This window comes from Falco peregrinus, chromosome 8 (assembly GCF_023634155.1).
Source record: "Falco peregrinus isolate bFalPer1 chromosome 8, bFalPer1.pri, whole genome shotgun sequence".
Classification (NCBI taxonomy): Eukaryota; Metazoa; Chordata; class Aves; order Falconiformes; family Falconidae; genus Falco; species Falco peregrinus.
Window position 1 is genome coordinate 38974726 of NC_073728.1, and position 14215 is coordinate 38988940.

Here is a 14215-nt window from a genome sequence, read left to right on the forward strand (position 1 = left end):
TGAGTCAGAAGAACCTTCATTTCCACGTGCTGAACTAACCCTGCAAGATCTAACAGCCCCACCAACGGGACTGTGGCTTGGGGGGGCTCCATCGTGTTCTGCTTGGCAGACCCACCTCTGCCATCCGGCAGGAGTCATCTCTGCCTTGTGCCTTTCTGCAGGTCGTATGTTAGAGCTGTAAATGCCTGCTTTTATGTCCCAGGTTTTTTAGTTTCGGCCTTCGATCTACTGCCCCATATGGTTCTTTTCCTTTGGATAGGTCTTCCTTTCTTTTAGCTGTTTCTTTGCTTGGAACCATGGTCAAACTTAAGAGCCTGCATTGGCTCATTAAATACCTTGCATCATTTTTGGCAAAGAAGCAAGTAGGAAATTTCCACTTGAACAAGATTTGGATGAGCACAGAAGATTCCTGAAGCTGGCAATTAATTTAAATCCCTTTTCTCACCGCCTTTGAAACCCTGGGATCATATCAGAAAATGTGTTTCTAGCTCCCCTAGTGAGCTCTAAATCAACCAGACCTCAGCGAATAAAATGTGGCATTGTGATTCCGTGCCAAATTGAAAATAAAACGGTAACCGACAAAAAAATAATTTGCACAATGAGAAACTCTCACAGTAGTTTAAGAAATAGTTCTGTTTGTATGATGCTTTATGATTTGATGGGCCACGTTTTGTATTCATTAATTTGGGTACCTCAATTTAAATTTCTCTTGCTACCTAGGGTGCAGCAGAAACAAAATGAGATGTAGACTCTCCGTGTCTGAGGGGAATGCCAGAAGCACTGCAGTTGTGTCCTTAAAGATTATTACCCCCAGTGCCTACCAGAGCTGAGAGAGGGGTGGCATAATATACAGAGATATAAATTCTCTGAGGCAGAGCATAGAATTTTACAACCTAAGTGTAATAGGATGTATTGTGCCATCAGCAAAGGCTACAGAGTTTCATGTGATTAAAATAAAAAAAGGGTCCAAGAATATGCCTTTAACTATCATTTTAGCGGCAATAATTTTTGTCTCTTGGCATTTATATTCGCCATCAAGAGGGAGGCAAGCTGTAAGCTGTGCCGTAATAATAATAATAATATGAATAATAATAAATGCTGGCTCTCCCCTCTTTTGATATACTTAAATTTCCCTGTTTTTTTCTCAAAATAAAATATTCCTATGCCCAAAACCTCATATCTGTTTTCATGATAACTTGGAAATTTATTCTGAAATTTTGTTAGTCCTGTGTGCTGGTAGAAAGTGCTTTCATCAGTAAATTCCCATTAGAAGGACACTAATGGCTATAAAATCAGAGAAAGCTAATGAAAGAGAATCCCATAGGTAGTTAGGGCTTCTTTTTCCCATCTTATTATGTTCACTATCCTCTTTCAGAAATACAGATCCCCTCGGGCTGGGAGCCACTCAAAATCTTTGTGTGGGTTTTTTTTTTTTGGGTTTTTTTTGTTTTTTTTTTAACAGTCTGTATTACCCCAGAGTCCCTTGATCACTATATTACAGTTAAGAATAAGAAGGGAAATTAGCAATAAATGTCTTGCTGTTTGTGAAACACATACCACTGTCTTCAGGGAATGCAGCTGCATTACGGTCTAATAGAAGGCAGCAACTTTCAGCGCTAATCCTGCCCCTTATTGCATTTTCACCCCTACCCACCTACTGCCTTTATTTCTCATCTATAAAATGTTCTTGTAAATGAGTGCTATTTCACACTGCCCGCTTTCTGCGATCAAGGTCTCATCAGAGAGCAATTCTAAACCAGGGAAAAGCAGTCAGCTAGTGTACACAACCATATCCAACACAGGGGTTGGGGTCCTCCTTGTTGCCTGCGTGGGGCTGGACCTGTTGAATGTAAGTAGGTTATTTTATTTGCAAGTGATGTTCACTTGTACCTGGGCCCTCCTTTAGCTGTTGACCTAAAGTAGTCCAAAAGTAATTGGTGTTTTGCAAGGATAAGAGGCATTAAATGCTTTTTGCAGCAGTTTTTTCTATTCTTTAAGATGGTGGTTCTTTTGGAAATATCCCTAGGAGGCGTGAAGTAGACCCAAGTCAATCAGAAGGGGTCTGACTATAAAATATCCAGGTAATTTGTGTGGGAAACAGAATGAAATTCTGCCTAAGAAGGGAAAGTACAAGGTGGATAGGGAAATCCAATCTTTTACATAGCCTTAAGCCTGGAGGACTAGCTGGTAGCATGTCATCCACCCTCTTCTCTCCTGTCTTGATCTGCCAGATGTCCTCTCATGATTTTGAGTGAACATTGTGGAGCTATTAGCTTCTTTAAAAGGTTTATTACTTGGGTGGCTTTTTTTCTTTTTTTTTTCTGCTTCCTTCCCCCCCCTCCACCCCTCTTTCTCTCACCATAGTTTTATGGGCTCTTTTTTGCTTTCTACAGTGTTTCTAATGACTTTGTCCCTGTTTTGAAAGAGCATTTTTGCCTCAGCCCCATGCAGCCTGGTATTTCTGACTCCACAAGTACCCCATGGTGCTCTGCAAATATGAAAATCATGCAGTGTGAGATGGTAGCCCAGAGCAATGTTCCCCTGGATTAGCACTGTTATTACTTTTCTCAATCTGCCTTCATTTGCATTTAAATCTGTATGCTACATCCTGCTTGTTTAAGAAACTTTTCAACTTTTTATTTATATATGCATGGTGGCTACCTTAGAAGTTTACTTCTGTGTCACATTTGAAGCAAAAATTAGTTCAGAGCACTTAATTCAGAACTGAATGTATGTATCTGTCACTTCAGAGCATTGACGCATTCAGGTTTAAAGTGACCGTGTGATCCACTGTAGACAGGAACAGTGCACAAAATAAAATTTTTTTAATGACCTTTGTCAAAGCAAAAAGCTTTATGTGCACTTAGATCTAGAACAATTTGGCAGGGAGAAGAGAAGCAATAAAAATTAGCAAGCAGCTTGGTTTGGGCAGGTGCTCCCCTGCATCTCCGTTAAGTACCTGCTGGTTTATGCAGAAGGGCGAGCTCAGACCGGCCATTCAGGAGGCTAGGAATTGTTTCTGACAAGTAATATTTTGGTCTGGGAGCAAAGCAGTGTTCAAGTCTACCATCCTCTGCACCATACAACAGTCAGCTAGAAATGCAGGTGGAGTAACTCTGCAGGGTGATCTCTGCTCTCCACGTGGTTGGTGTGGGTTGGGCTTAGTAGGGTGCCATCCTGCACTGGGCACCACTGTGCCTGTTCCCGGAGGATTCTGGTACCCATGCAGCCATTTCCAGGTGAGTTGTGAAAAAGCTAATGTCTATAATTTCGGGGTGGGGGGGGTGGGGTGGCAAAATAAATAGTTTTCAAGCAACTGAAAACCAGTGAGAAACCAACAAATGCATTGCACTTGCTATGAGCTTTAATGGCATGGTAAAAGTGCTGGGCTCAGTTAGGTGAGTCTTCTCCTCCTCCCTCCTCCAAATGTAGGATGTCCAAATCGGGTATGTTTCTTAGGACCGATCCAAAGGGAACAGCAGATGTTTTCATTGTTTGTCTTTTCCTTTTCAGAGGTGTTCATGGCCATTTCAATGGTCAGCGCCCATGGGCTTTGGCAGACGAGTGCATCCTAGACCTGATGGCTGAGCTGGTTGGTAGGTGTGAACTGCGGGGAAACATCCTTCTCTAGAAACGAAAAGCAGTTTCTTTTAAGTCTGAAAGTCTTAAAACTATGTGACCAGAATTTAGTTCCTTGCATTCTTTTGTTTTATAGTAGTTTTTCTGAGTGCTTTGTGCATGGACTAACATTTAATTTTAAGACCTCAAGTGATTTAAGAGATGAATGTGTGTGATAATATATGAGCATATGCATATCATGAAACTAATTGCGGCAAAGGGTTTCTTGGAGCATCATAAACCACTTGGTCTAACACGTGAAGCCCTTTTAAAGGGCACTTGGCATTACAGATTCTCAGTCTCTCTCCTAGAAGTAAACCAATGAACTTTCCCCCTTTGAAAAATTATTTCCATCTAGACATTTTCTGCTTTTCCTCCTTTCCCTGCCGCTAAATCCAGCCTCATATTTGAGAACTGCTTATGTCAATGAAGCAGATAATTGGGGCAGGACCTGCTATTTGTAAGTTCCCATTACCCTGCTGTACCCTTAGAGGAGTCTGCAGTGCTGCAGGACCTTAGCAGTAAATGCTTCTGGTTGTTCCAGAGATTGAGAAGGAGCCCTGGAGACTTCTGGTGAGTTTGCCAGCCATGAAAGCAGTCGTCTGCGTGATTGCAAATTTCCTCCATCGCCTCTTACTCTAACCTGTGTGTAGTTGTTGAAATAATCTTTCACTGGGATTTCTTTTGGAGTTGTTGCTGTGGGAAGGGGGAGGTGAAATTGTCTTGGCAAGGTGTCTCACAGACCCTTTTTTCTCCCCAGCCCTTACAGCTGTCGTCAAGGCTAGATTAGCAGATTTTAGTGAGAATTGGCCAGTATTTCAATTCAGCTGTTGAAGGCAACTGTCAATACTGACTGAATTATCATGTCTTCATTTGTGCCATCACTAAGGAAAAATGTTACGGTTAAGTTGACCGACTGTACACTAGCTATTGTCCTGTCATTTCTCCTCCAGCTATAGACAAGTGTTCAATGAGGAAGTTACAGGTTTTCTCCTTCAAGAGAAGCAAATGGATCCAAACAACTGGAAAGAGAGACATTAAGGAATGTTTCATGACAAGTTCATTGACATATTTATAAATAAAGTCACTTCCTGACATCTTCATGAAGTTTCTGAATAGGTAGGACAATGGACATTATTATTAGAGCAGAACAAATATAAGCAAATATTGTTGTAGTTGGTCTACCCATGATGTAAGCACTACGATAACATACGCATGAGTGTGGCTACTCTGGGTGTCACTGGGCTGTGCAAAGCAATCCTATCTGCAGAATGAAAACAAAACGAAAATGCCGATTAGTTGTTCTGATTTTGGAAGTAGCTATCGTAGCACCTGGTATTGCTCAGGATGCTAAGAAATTGCTTTTCTTGCTTCCATTATGTTCAAGGGCAAGCTCGATATATTCATCTGTTAACTATCATAGAACATAAACCCATGAAAATATAAAGTGGCGGAGGATGCTGAAGTGCTGAGCACAGCTGATTTAGGAATTTCTCTATCTAGTTTGACCGATCTTTCCTGGCAAGTGGATGTTCTCATCCTAGTAGGGTATAACTTGGAAGCTGTAGGCAGGTGGAGAAATGTGACTTGTTGCACAGCTAGCCCAGTACATAGTGAGGCTTTTAAAATTGGAAATCTTGAATTTAATTAATTGGAGGGTGGAGAATATGTCTTGTGAGAATGAGAGAACAGTCACACAACATACTTTCAGGCACCTGAATTAGTAAAGTAACAAGGTAAGACTGTTGATGCTCTTCACAGAACCAGGAGAGAGCCAAGATTCCTCCAAAGAGCAGCTTCAAGAACGTGAGTTATCACACTTCTCTGCATCGCCTTCTGTGAATGCCTGCTACTGCTCTGTTTGCAAAACGTGGGTCCCCGGGACCCCTGCAGGCTGGGGGGTGGGGTGGGGGGTGGTGGTCTGGGCACTCACTCCCTGCCAGTGCTGGGGTCAGCTTGGCTGAGGCTTTAGGGTAGGGGTCACAGCAGAAAGCAGGGAATCAGGTGGGGCTTTTTTTTCCCTTAGCCATCTGGCTGGTAGAGGCTGCCAGCTCAGTGTGTATCATGGTATTTGTTTAACTAAGAGATGTATTCTGGGTGTAAGGAGAGGGAAACAAGAGCTTTGCTTCAACTTCATCTAATTGCTAGCTTGTCAGTCTCCTTTTTTAAATTTTATTTTCCAAACTCCATGACACTGCTTATTAAATTTTGTTAATTTTAAATGAATATGTTCAAGTTTTCTATAAAAATATGACTATATTTCTATAAAAATTTCTATAAAAATTATGACTGAGGTCACCCTACCATTAACCTACTTCTTAAAAAAAGAAAACCACCCACCCTGTTTTTAAAATCCTTTACTAAGAAGTGTTTCATAGTCCTGTTGTTTTCCTCAAAAGTAAAGGGCATGTCAATGTTATCAGTTTGGATTTTGTTCTCCCGAATTTTTGGGGCTTTAATTGAAGTATAAAATGTGGTGTGGGCTCAGCTGTGACCCTCAGATTTGCATGCCAGCAGGGTTTTATTTATACAACATCCTTATAGTTTTTTTCAGGACCTAGGCCTAGGTGACTGATTTTTAGAATACAAATGAATTAATGCTTCCCAGATGATGGATGCATCGTAATAGATTCTGATTTTTAAAATTGTAGGTAATAGTGAAAGGGCTAAGAGAATAAACACATGAAAAATGTTGTGTTAAAATGCTCTCTTCCAATGTGGTGTTTACGATTGAGTACTGTTTTCCAGCAAGGTGCAATACCGAGTACGTGTGAGTTGAGTGAATTCTGAATTTCCTTTTTTAGTGAATTTAATGTAAGAACATAAAAAGAATTCTACGTCTTTTTTTTTTTATTATTCAGTATTTAACATATTATGGAGGAGAAGCAAGAATGGTAATTTCTCACTCTAAGTAGCAGTAGTATGTAAAAATTATTTGGTGAGATTTATTCAGGAGCAGCCTAAAGACTGTAAAATATCTTTGTCCATTTAATGGTTTATAGTGCTGTAACACCTTGCTTATTAAATGCAGTCACATTTTCTTGTTCAATGAAAGTTACAGTAGTAAATACATTGTGAAATACAGAGTCAAGGTCAATGGAGGCCACAGCTTTTTTCCTATGCTCACGCTGAGTGGCATAACGTGGTGACGGTAATCTCTGCTTCTCCTACCAGACCTTATTAAAACATTACAACCTTGGCAGGATCACCTTCTGATGGAACAAGATTAACTGTGTGGCTGCTGCTCCACAATGCGCTTGGGCAGGTCTCTGTTGAGGGAAGACTGAATGCCGAGCAGATTTGTAGTGACTTTGAGTGATAAGGATTATTTGAAATAACCAAAATGTTTTCGGAATTGGGGCCCTTCGCCTTTTTCAATCATTTTACAGCATGCTTTTTACTTACTCTGGTGAGGAGCAGGCTCCCGCTGCAGTCAGGGATGAGAAGGATGGCAGCGTCTGCCTAACGCAATCATAATTGTCTCTGAAGTTGTACTTTGCAAATGCTGCTTCCTTTTATTAAAGAGGAGATTTATCAAGCAGAACATACAGGTTTTAGCCTGTCTTGGAGATACGGTATAAAGTTAGGAAATAAAGAAAGCAAACATAATTTTGTCTCCTGTGTGCTGGGTCTTTGAATATTGTAATAGGTTAATTGGATCATAGAAAGGTTGTTTTCCGAAATGCAGTGCAGGTTATAAAGGATAACAGTTTTCCAATGACACGGATGAGGTTTGGTTTTGTGGGCATGAAATTCAATAATAGAAAGCTTTTAATAAATATATAATTTATGGAAGACCAAGACTTACATGACAAATGTAGTGTCATATTTAATTTGGGATGCTAGCATGCAGCTAAAAGTGATCTACAGATTAACCATTTGTTTTATGTGGAAACGGTACAGCAGGCAGAGTATTGCTCGTGCAGAATTTGCTGTGAAAGCTGGAGATTTCATGGAAGGAGCAGAGGGAGAAATAAGAACAATATCGTTTCTTGATGCTATCCCTTTTTTCAGCCTCAAGAGTTCCATAGAAATATTAAGACTGCAAATAATACTGTTTTGAGCTGCAATCACTCTCTTTAGCTGTCTTGTGTATCTGCAATAGAACAGCCACAAGGTGACCTCTTCCAGCAGCATGGAGCCTGCTGATGCAACGCTATCAGAGGGAAGAAAGGAAAGCAAAGCAGAGGAGTTAAGTGAGGAAAAGAGCTTATTTTTCCCTATGAAGAACTAGGTCTACCCATATTCCTTCCCACAAACTTGACGGTGCTCCTGGTGTCTGAAGGAGGGAACTTATTTGTGACATCTTTCCCCCCCCAGCTTGTCCCCTGCACAATGTCTCTGGAGTCACAGCTATTTGCAAGTCTTTCTGTCCAATACTTGCAGATTTTGGCAATGCAAGTAAAGGCCCTTGAACACTTTGGTCAGAATGGCTTTTTCTGTGGTGGCACAAGCTGAGACCTCCTTGGCAGGGATTTATGAATAAACCCTTCTTGATCATAGGTTTCAATGTTCTTGGCTATATTTGCCTGTATTGAGTTCAGCCCATGTCTATCTCACTTTCTTGGGCTGGCAAAGTAGTAACTCCACGAACCTAAACTCTGGGGGATATGGTCGGAGTGGCTCGGTACTCTTGCTGCCATTCCCCCGTCTTGGTTGGGTCTTTGTGTGCCTTCCAAGGCAGGGACAGGAAAAACCCAGGATCTACTTCTCCATTTTTTGTGGCTCCCCTTACCCTTTTCACCCCAACATCATACTTTTCTTTCCTCTTTATCGATCTTTAGGGTGGCTGTTGCCCTCCTTGCCTGCTTACACGTGCCTCCCTCCCTCCCTGTCTGAAACCTCTTTCCACCTTTGGCAAACTCTGCTGCTGGGGCAATGAGTAGGGCAAGGCACACGAGCCCACCTTCCAGCTGAAGAAGACTCTCAAAACACTGATTTATGTCAAGGGTGAATTGCTGCTTTTCAACAACAGACATCAGGCAAAATGGAAACAAACAGGAATTGATTTTCTCCCTATCTCGGTGGTGCCCCGCCCAATGCCAGTCCCTCATCCTGCCTAAAACCTTTCACCAGTTGTTGATAAGAGTTTGAGAATTTGTTACTAAATGCTTTGTAATAACAATTAGTTGTTACTCCATTAGCTCTGCCCATGATTAGCTATAGCCAAAAGGCATCTGTTATGAGCCTCCTTGGAGCTATGTGGGTATGGCTTCTTGCTAAGTTGCTACATTAATAATGGTTTGTTATATTCCATAGGCCAGTTTTTCTTGTGGGTTTTTTTTTAATTATTTTAATTTTTATTAGGAATGAGATCTAGCTTGACATTACAGCAACCACTTACAATAGATAATTGCCTCAATGTGTTTTTGGACTTGCTTTACATCTAAACTTCTGACAAAAATAAGCCTGCAAGCCTTGTTTTACATATAGTCTTCTGACCTGATTTTTGTCTGAGGTATTAATGGTAATAAATCTACCATTGGTTTGCCAGGAAATGGAAATACTTCATTGGGGTTTTTTGTTTTCTGTGGCTGACCTGAAAAAATAAATACTTTCCTGCCAGTGTGGTGTAGTGAGTCAGACAAGAAATCTTTTTACTTCACTGGGATGACACCTCAAACGTTTGTTTACTTTCCAGCCTTTAGAGAGACATTAACTGAAAACATACTTTTGCTTTCTCAAGGCTGTACTAGATTTCTATGAAATGACAAAGAAAACCCCCAACTCGTTTTGGTTTTTTTTTTTTTTTCCTTTTGTTATTCTAGGGGCCCAAAGACAGGAACTAGCCTTAATGAACGGGCTAACTGTTAACTTGCACCTCCAGTTGGTACGTATTTACAATGTATATTTGATGTCGTGTTAAGTATTTTTTTTGCTTTCTTTGTGAATGTAACCAAAACGTTTTCTGAGCATATCACAAAGGCAGCACTGGGTGATACCCCAACTTTTCTTAAGCCTTGGGAGCTGCATCCTGAATGATGCTTTGGCTTGTGCAAGACTTGGCTCCACTTAATATTAAGCAGAAAAGCTGGGCAAAGAAATATTTTCAAGGACTCTGCAGGGGAAGTGTGAGTTGTTCTCACATGTGCTGCATGCCAGTCCTCAGAGAGGAGACCTTATTATTTAAGAAACCTTTACAAATAGCTTCTCAAATGGGAATTTCACACCCAATTTCAAAGTTTAAGAAACAAGAGCTTAACTTGTGAGCAAGTCAAGGCTGCATTTTCAGTAATGCTTAAAATGCAGTTGCACACAAGAGATGGCATTTTGAATCATGCTGTTTCACATAATTATGAATTATGTTACATATGCCTAAAATGTGGTGAAGCATCTGATTTTAATTTTTATGACATAGTGGCCATAAATGGGGTTTCCTTATGTGCAGGTCTCTGTGGCTACATACAGCCTGTCTCTTTTTCTCTAGTATTCCCAAAGATTTAGTTGAACTGAAGGCGTGAAGGTTCACTTTCTGTGGTTCACACGAAAAGGTTTATCACCTAGATCTGCTCCTCTGTACCATGTCTCCAGCCTTTGCTAAAGTAAGAAAGCTGAAGCAGGGCAGGATGGGGCCAAGCACAAGCTGATTTACCTGGCTACTCTGCCCTGGAATAGGTGCAATGCTGGCAGATTTGTGCCAAACTGCTTGGGTACGCTGTCCATGCTGAGCTTTGTGCAACTGCTGCTAGCATGAACAGGAGGTCTTTGAGGTCTTCTAGTCCTCAGCATGGTGGCAAGCCCAGCTAGTCTCCATGCAAGAAACAGAGAAGGAAAGACTGTTCACATAAAGGTGCTGAGATGAGTTTTTTGCAGAAAGCTTACTCCTTTGGTCAGGCTTGTTTCAGAGGAGGTGATGATTTGATAACTGATGTTTTAGGGCAGGAACAGAAATCCAATTCCTTTGCACTGTTTGCAACAGTTCAGCTGCTGTTTTTGCTTGCGGGATGGAGCTCGGTGAAATCCCAGCTTCCCTGGCCACAGTTGAAGCTTTGCCATTGATTCCTGCAAGTGCAAGTCTTATCACCGCTGGATTTTTGTAGCCTTTGTTATGGATATATGAAATACAGTTTTATAATGCTTTCCTACTTCGATAAATGTTATACGGACAAAGAAATACTTGTAATTTCTGGGGCATTCTCTGTAGTCTGCATGAGAAACAGTCTTTATTAAGTTATATGTTGGGAGCATCTCTCTCATCTCTGCTTAGATACATTTCAACTTTTTTTTTTTTCTTAACAGTTATCTTTCTTTAAGCCTACTCCAAGACGCTATAAAATTCTTCTAGAAGCCAAAGCCTTCCCCTCTGACCATGTAAGAAATTAATATTTCACCGTATTTGTATTATTAATCATATTTTCCCAAAGAATATCAGTAGCCTGATTTGAATATTTATTAGCTCATCTTGTCCAAGTAACATTACAATAAAAAAAATCTGTCAGAAGCTTTTGAGCTCAGCATATTTTACAGGTTGTAACTTTATTCCTTTTGTTCAAATAAAAAATGTTACAAGAGGAAAAGATTGAATGAGTACATTGATTTATTAGTCTTTTTAAAGACATTGAGCAAACTGCTGGCCTAAATCAACTGAAGTTGTAAATGTTTTATTAATTCTTGTTGCTATTTTACTTTATGAAACCAAATCAATACAAACTCACAACATTAACACTTATATATCCCCAGACAGAGATGGAAATGTTTGTTCTTAGCACTTTAGATTACTAGTTCAAACATAATTTGTCTGCTATAAAATAGAAGACAATAGCCTGTGCATCACAGCTTAGAGCAAATTAATCTTTGGGTTTGTGGCCCACTGCTACTTTATCATCAGCGCCGTAAACTCATGGAAATTGATAACAAATTTGATCTCTGAGGTGCGATAAAAATGACTCGAGCTCCTAAGAGGTTTATTTGTAATGAAGATGGCGGCAAGATGTATAAACCTCAAATTGCCTTTATTCTAAGTAATGTTCATACTAATCTCATGTTTGTTCCAGGCCCACTTGTACATTTGGACTCCGTCTTCTTAAATTTCTACAGCACTTCAGTAATAACCTGGGCAACTGCCATCACTTCAGTTCCTGTTATGTAGTTTTCAACTATTTTATACTATCATTCAAGGATTTTTATGCCATCTCCAGAATCATTATTTATTGATAAAATCAGCGGGGTAGGATTTTTAAGATAGCCTGAGAATTGAGAGCTCCCATTTCCTCCCAGCTGTGCTGCAAATGGAAGAGGTTAGAACAGCATGGGACAGCATGTCTGTGTTGGCCAAAGCCCACCTGTGTTGACAGCAGAGCATACATGACAGCCTGTGATTCAGCACATGCTACTGAGCAAAGTGGGTGCCCAGGGCCCTTGGCGAGGTGGTGTTCAATCTCCTCCTCGGCTGTTATCGATGCTTTACTTGCTGGCATCTGGTAAAGCACACCTTCCAGCCCATTTCCACCCTCGTTCTGCTCTGTGAACTTATATGTAGGAGTTAGACTTTGGCTTTACCCTTGCTGGCTAATGATGTGAATTAAATTCTGATCTTTTCCAAACCAAAGGAAATCTATACGTTTTGCAGTGGAGTTGGATTAGGCTTTCAAGCGTTAATTTTACTGAAAGGCAAGGCATCTGCATGCCTTTTCTGAAGTTCTGATGTGTTTGACCATTTTTCTTTTAGTGGTTTTATTTTGTAATTGTGCTAACGTGCTCTGCATGGAAATCTCTCCTAGTACGCTGTTGAGTCCCAGCTTCGCCTTCACGGGCTGGATGTGGAGCAGTGCATGCTTTTGGTGCAGCCGCGGGAGGTTGGTGAGAAATACCGGTCCTGCTTGCTGTCTCTAAGGGCGGAAGCATATTTCATATGAGAGCAGTCATATATTCTCAAATATTCCAGTGTCTGCCTGCAGAAGTTACAATCTGTTTCCACAAATACTTCTAGGGAAAATTTATGAGTTGTGCAGCCAGTTTCTGTGTATATTTTGGGGTTTTAGCACCCATTTTTATAATTGCCCGATTCAGCTAGTTATTTTTCCTTGAAGAACAAAACCAAGGTTAGTTTCCCTATTTTTCCTGTTTGTAAAAACTGACGGCATCCCGAGACAACTGCAAAGTATAGTAGCTCATTGAGAAACCCCAACGTCTTTTTAATGTCCTGAGCTAAAAGATCACTACAACACAACCACTACTGTGTCTGTATCAGCGCAGGGGGAAAGGTCTGCTTGGAGTACTATGGGATGCAGATGGATTTGAAAGCCTGTCTTGCTTCACTTTTGCAGTATTAAGAACTTTGCCACCTAACTACAAACTGATGGTGACCTTTTGCTTCTGAAATCTGAGTCATCTTGTGAGTAAAGAGCCCATTCCTGAGCGCTTGATAGATTTGCAAAGATTGTTGAGATAATAACAGTTACTTGCAATTCAACAATCTTGCCCAAGCTCTTTTCAGTAACAAGTCTAATTTAATTCTAGGTTTTCACTGCCTAATTGATCCCTAGGTGGTGGTATGTTTTACATGATCCCTTGCTAGGAAGGCAGGAGGAGGATGGGGCAGTAATTTTCCTATAAAGAATCAAGAATGAGGATATTTTTTTTTCCTTTTGGTTGAAATTCCTCTATATTTAATGACCCCAGTTTTGGGGATTTTTGTACTTCTGATGATGTGGGACTTACTGTTTTTGAAATATAAATATGGCAGGTTTATAATAGCTTCCTGTGGGATATGAAGTTTATCAGGGAAGTACAGAGTGAAACTGATAGGCAACTTTCAAGTCTTATGGGTGTCACAAATTTCAGATGCCACATAAAAATCATTATATATGCTGTTTGCACCGGGATTTTTTTACTGTAAATTAAAACTGTCTGAAATATTAAAGAGTATGAACATGCTAGAATAAGAAGTGAATAGACTCTTCATAACAGACACATTCAAGATACATTTGCTAATGATTTTTTTTTTTTTATACTGAGGTAACTTACTCATAGACTACTTTATAGCACTACCTTTGTATATCATTACCATGCTAAGGATTTGCTTTTGATCTCGTTATGCAAGCAGCATGGCTCGTGGTAAAATATAGATTATGAAATAAGAAATGACAGTTCCATTACTGCCAGAGTTGATGTAAAATGTGTGCTTTAACTTTGTTTTAGGGGGAGGAGACCTTGAGAATTGAAGATATCCTTGCTGTAATTGAGAAGGAAGGGGACTCGATCGCTGTCATTCTGTTCAGTGGGGTGCAGTACTACACGGGGCAATTGTTTGATATCCCTAGAATAACAAAGGCTGGCCATGAAAAGGTAGGATTGCTCCGGACTCATCCTTTTCACATCAATTTTGCATAAATTTTCTTTTGAAGTATTTTTAATTCCTACTTTTTTGTGGAACAAAACAGAGCACACGTGGAAATCTGTGAGGCTCTGATAAAAAGCAAAAGCACTCTGTGCTCAGACCTTTTGGGGGCTGTGTGCTACGTGGAGAAATAGCCCTGTGAGAGGAATCCTGGACGTGTGACTTAAACTATATGGAGACATAGTTCATGGCTATTAACTTCTACAGGGCTTTTCTCGAAGGATAGAATTTCAAGAGGCTCAGTGGAGGAGAAGGTGG

The 14215-nt window shown here is 40.4% G+C and overlaps 1 protein-coding gene across 4 annotated transcripts in view; it reads left to right on the forward strand.

Annotated features, from left to right (window-relative positions):
* The window catches only part of KYNU (kynureninase), a 59921-nt gene that overhangs the window by 13928 nt on the left and 31778 nt on the right, over positions 1-14215 (forward strand). For all 4 annotated transcript variants that reach the window (XM_027793871.2, XM_027793873.2, XM_027793874.2 and 1 more), the window contains exons 4-8: positions 3514-3596; positions 9387-9448; positions 10858-10929; positions 12339-12413; positions 13759-13905. In XM_027793871.2, the coding sequence (XP_027649672.1) occupies positions 3514-3596; positions 9387-9448; positions 10858-10929; positions 12339-12413; positions 13759-13905 (439 nt within the window). The remainder of the gene's footprint in view (positions 1-3513; positions 3597-9386; positions 9449-10857; positions 10930-12338; positions 12414-13758; positions 13906-14215) is intronic.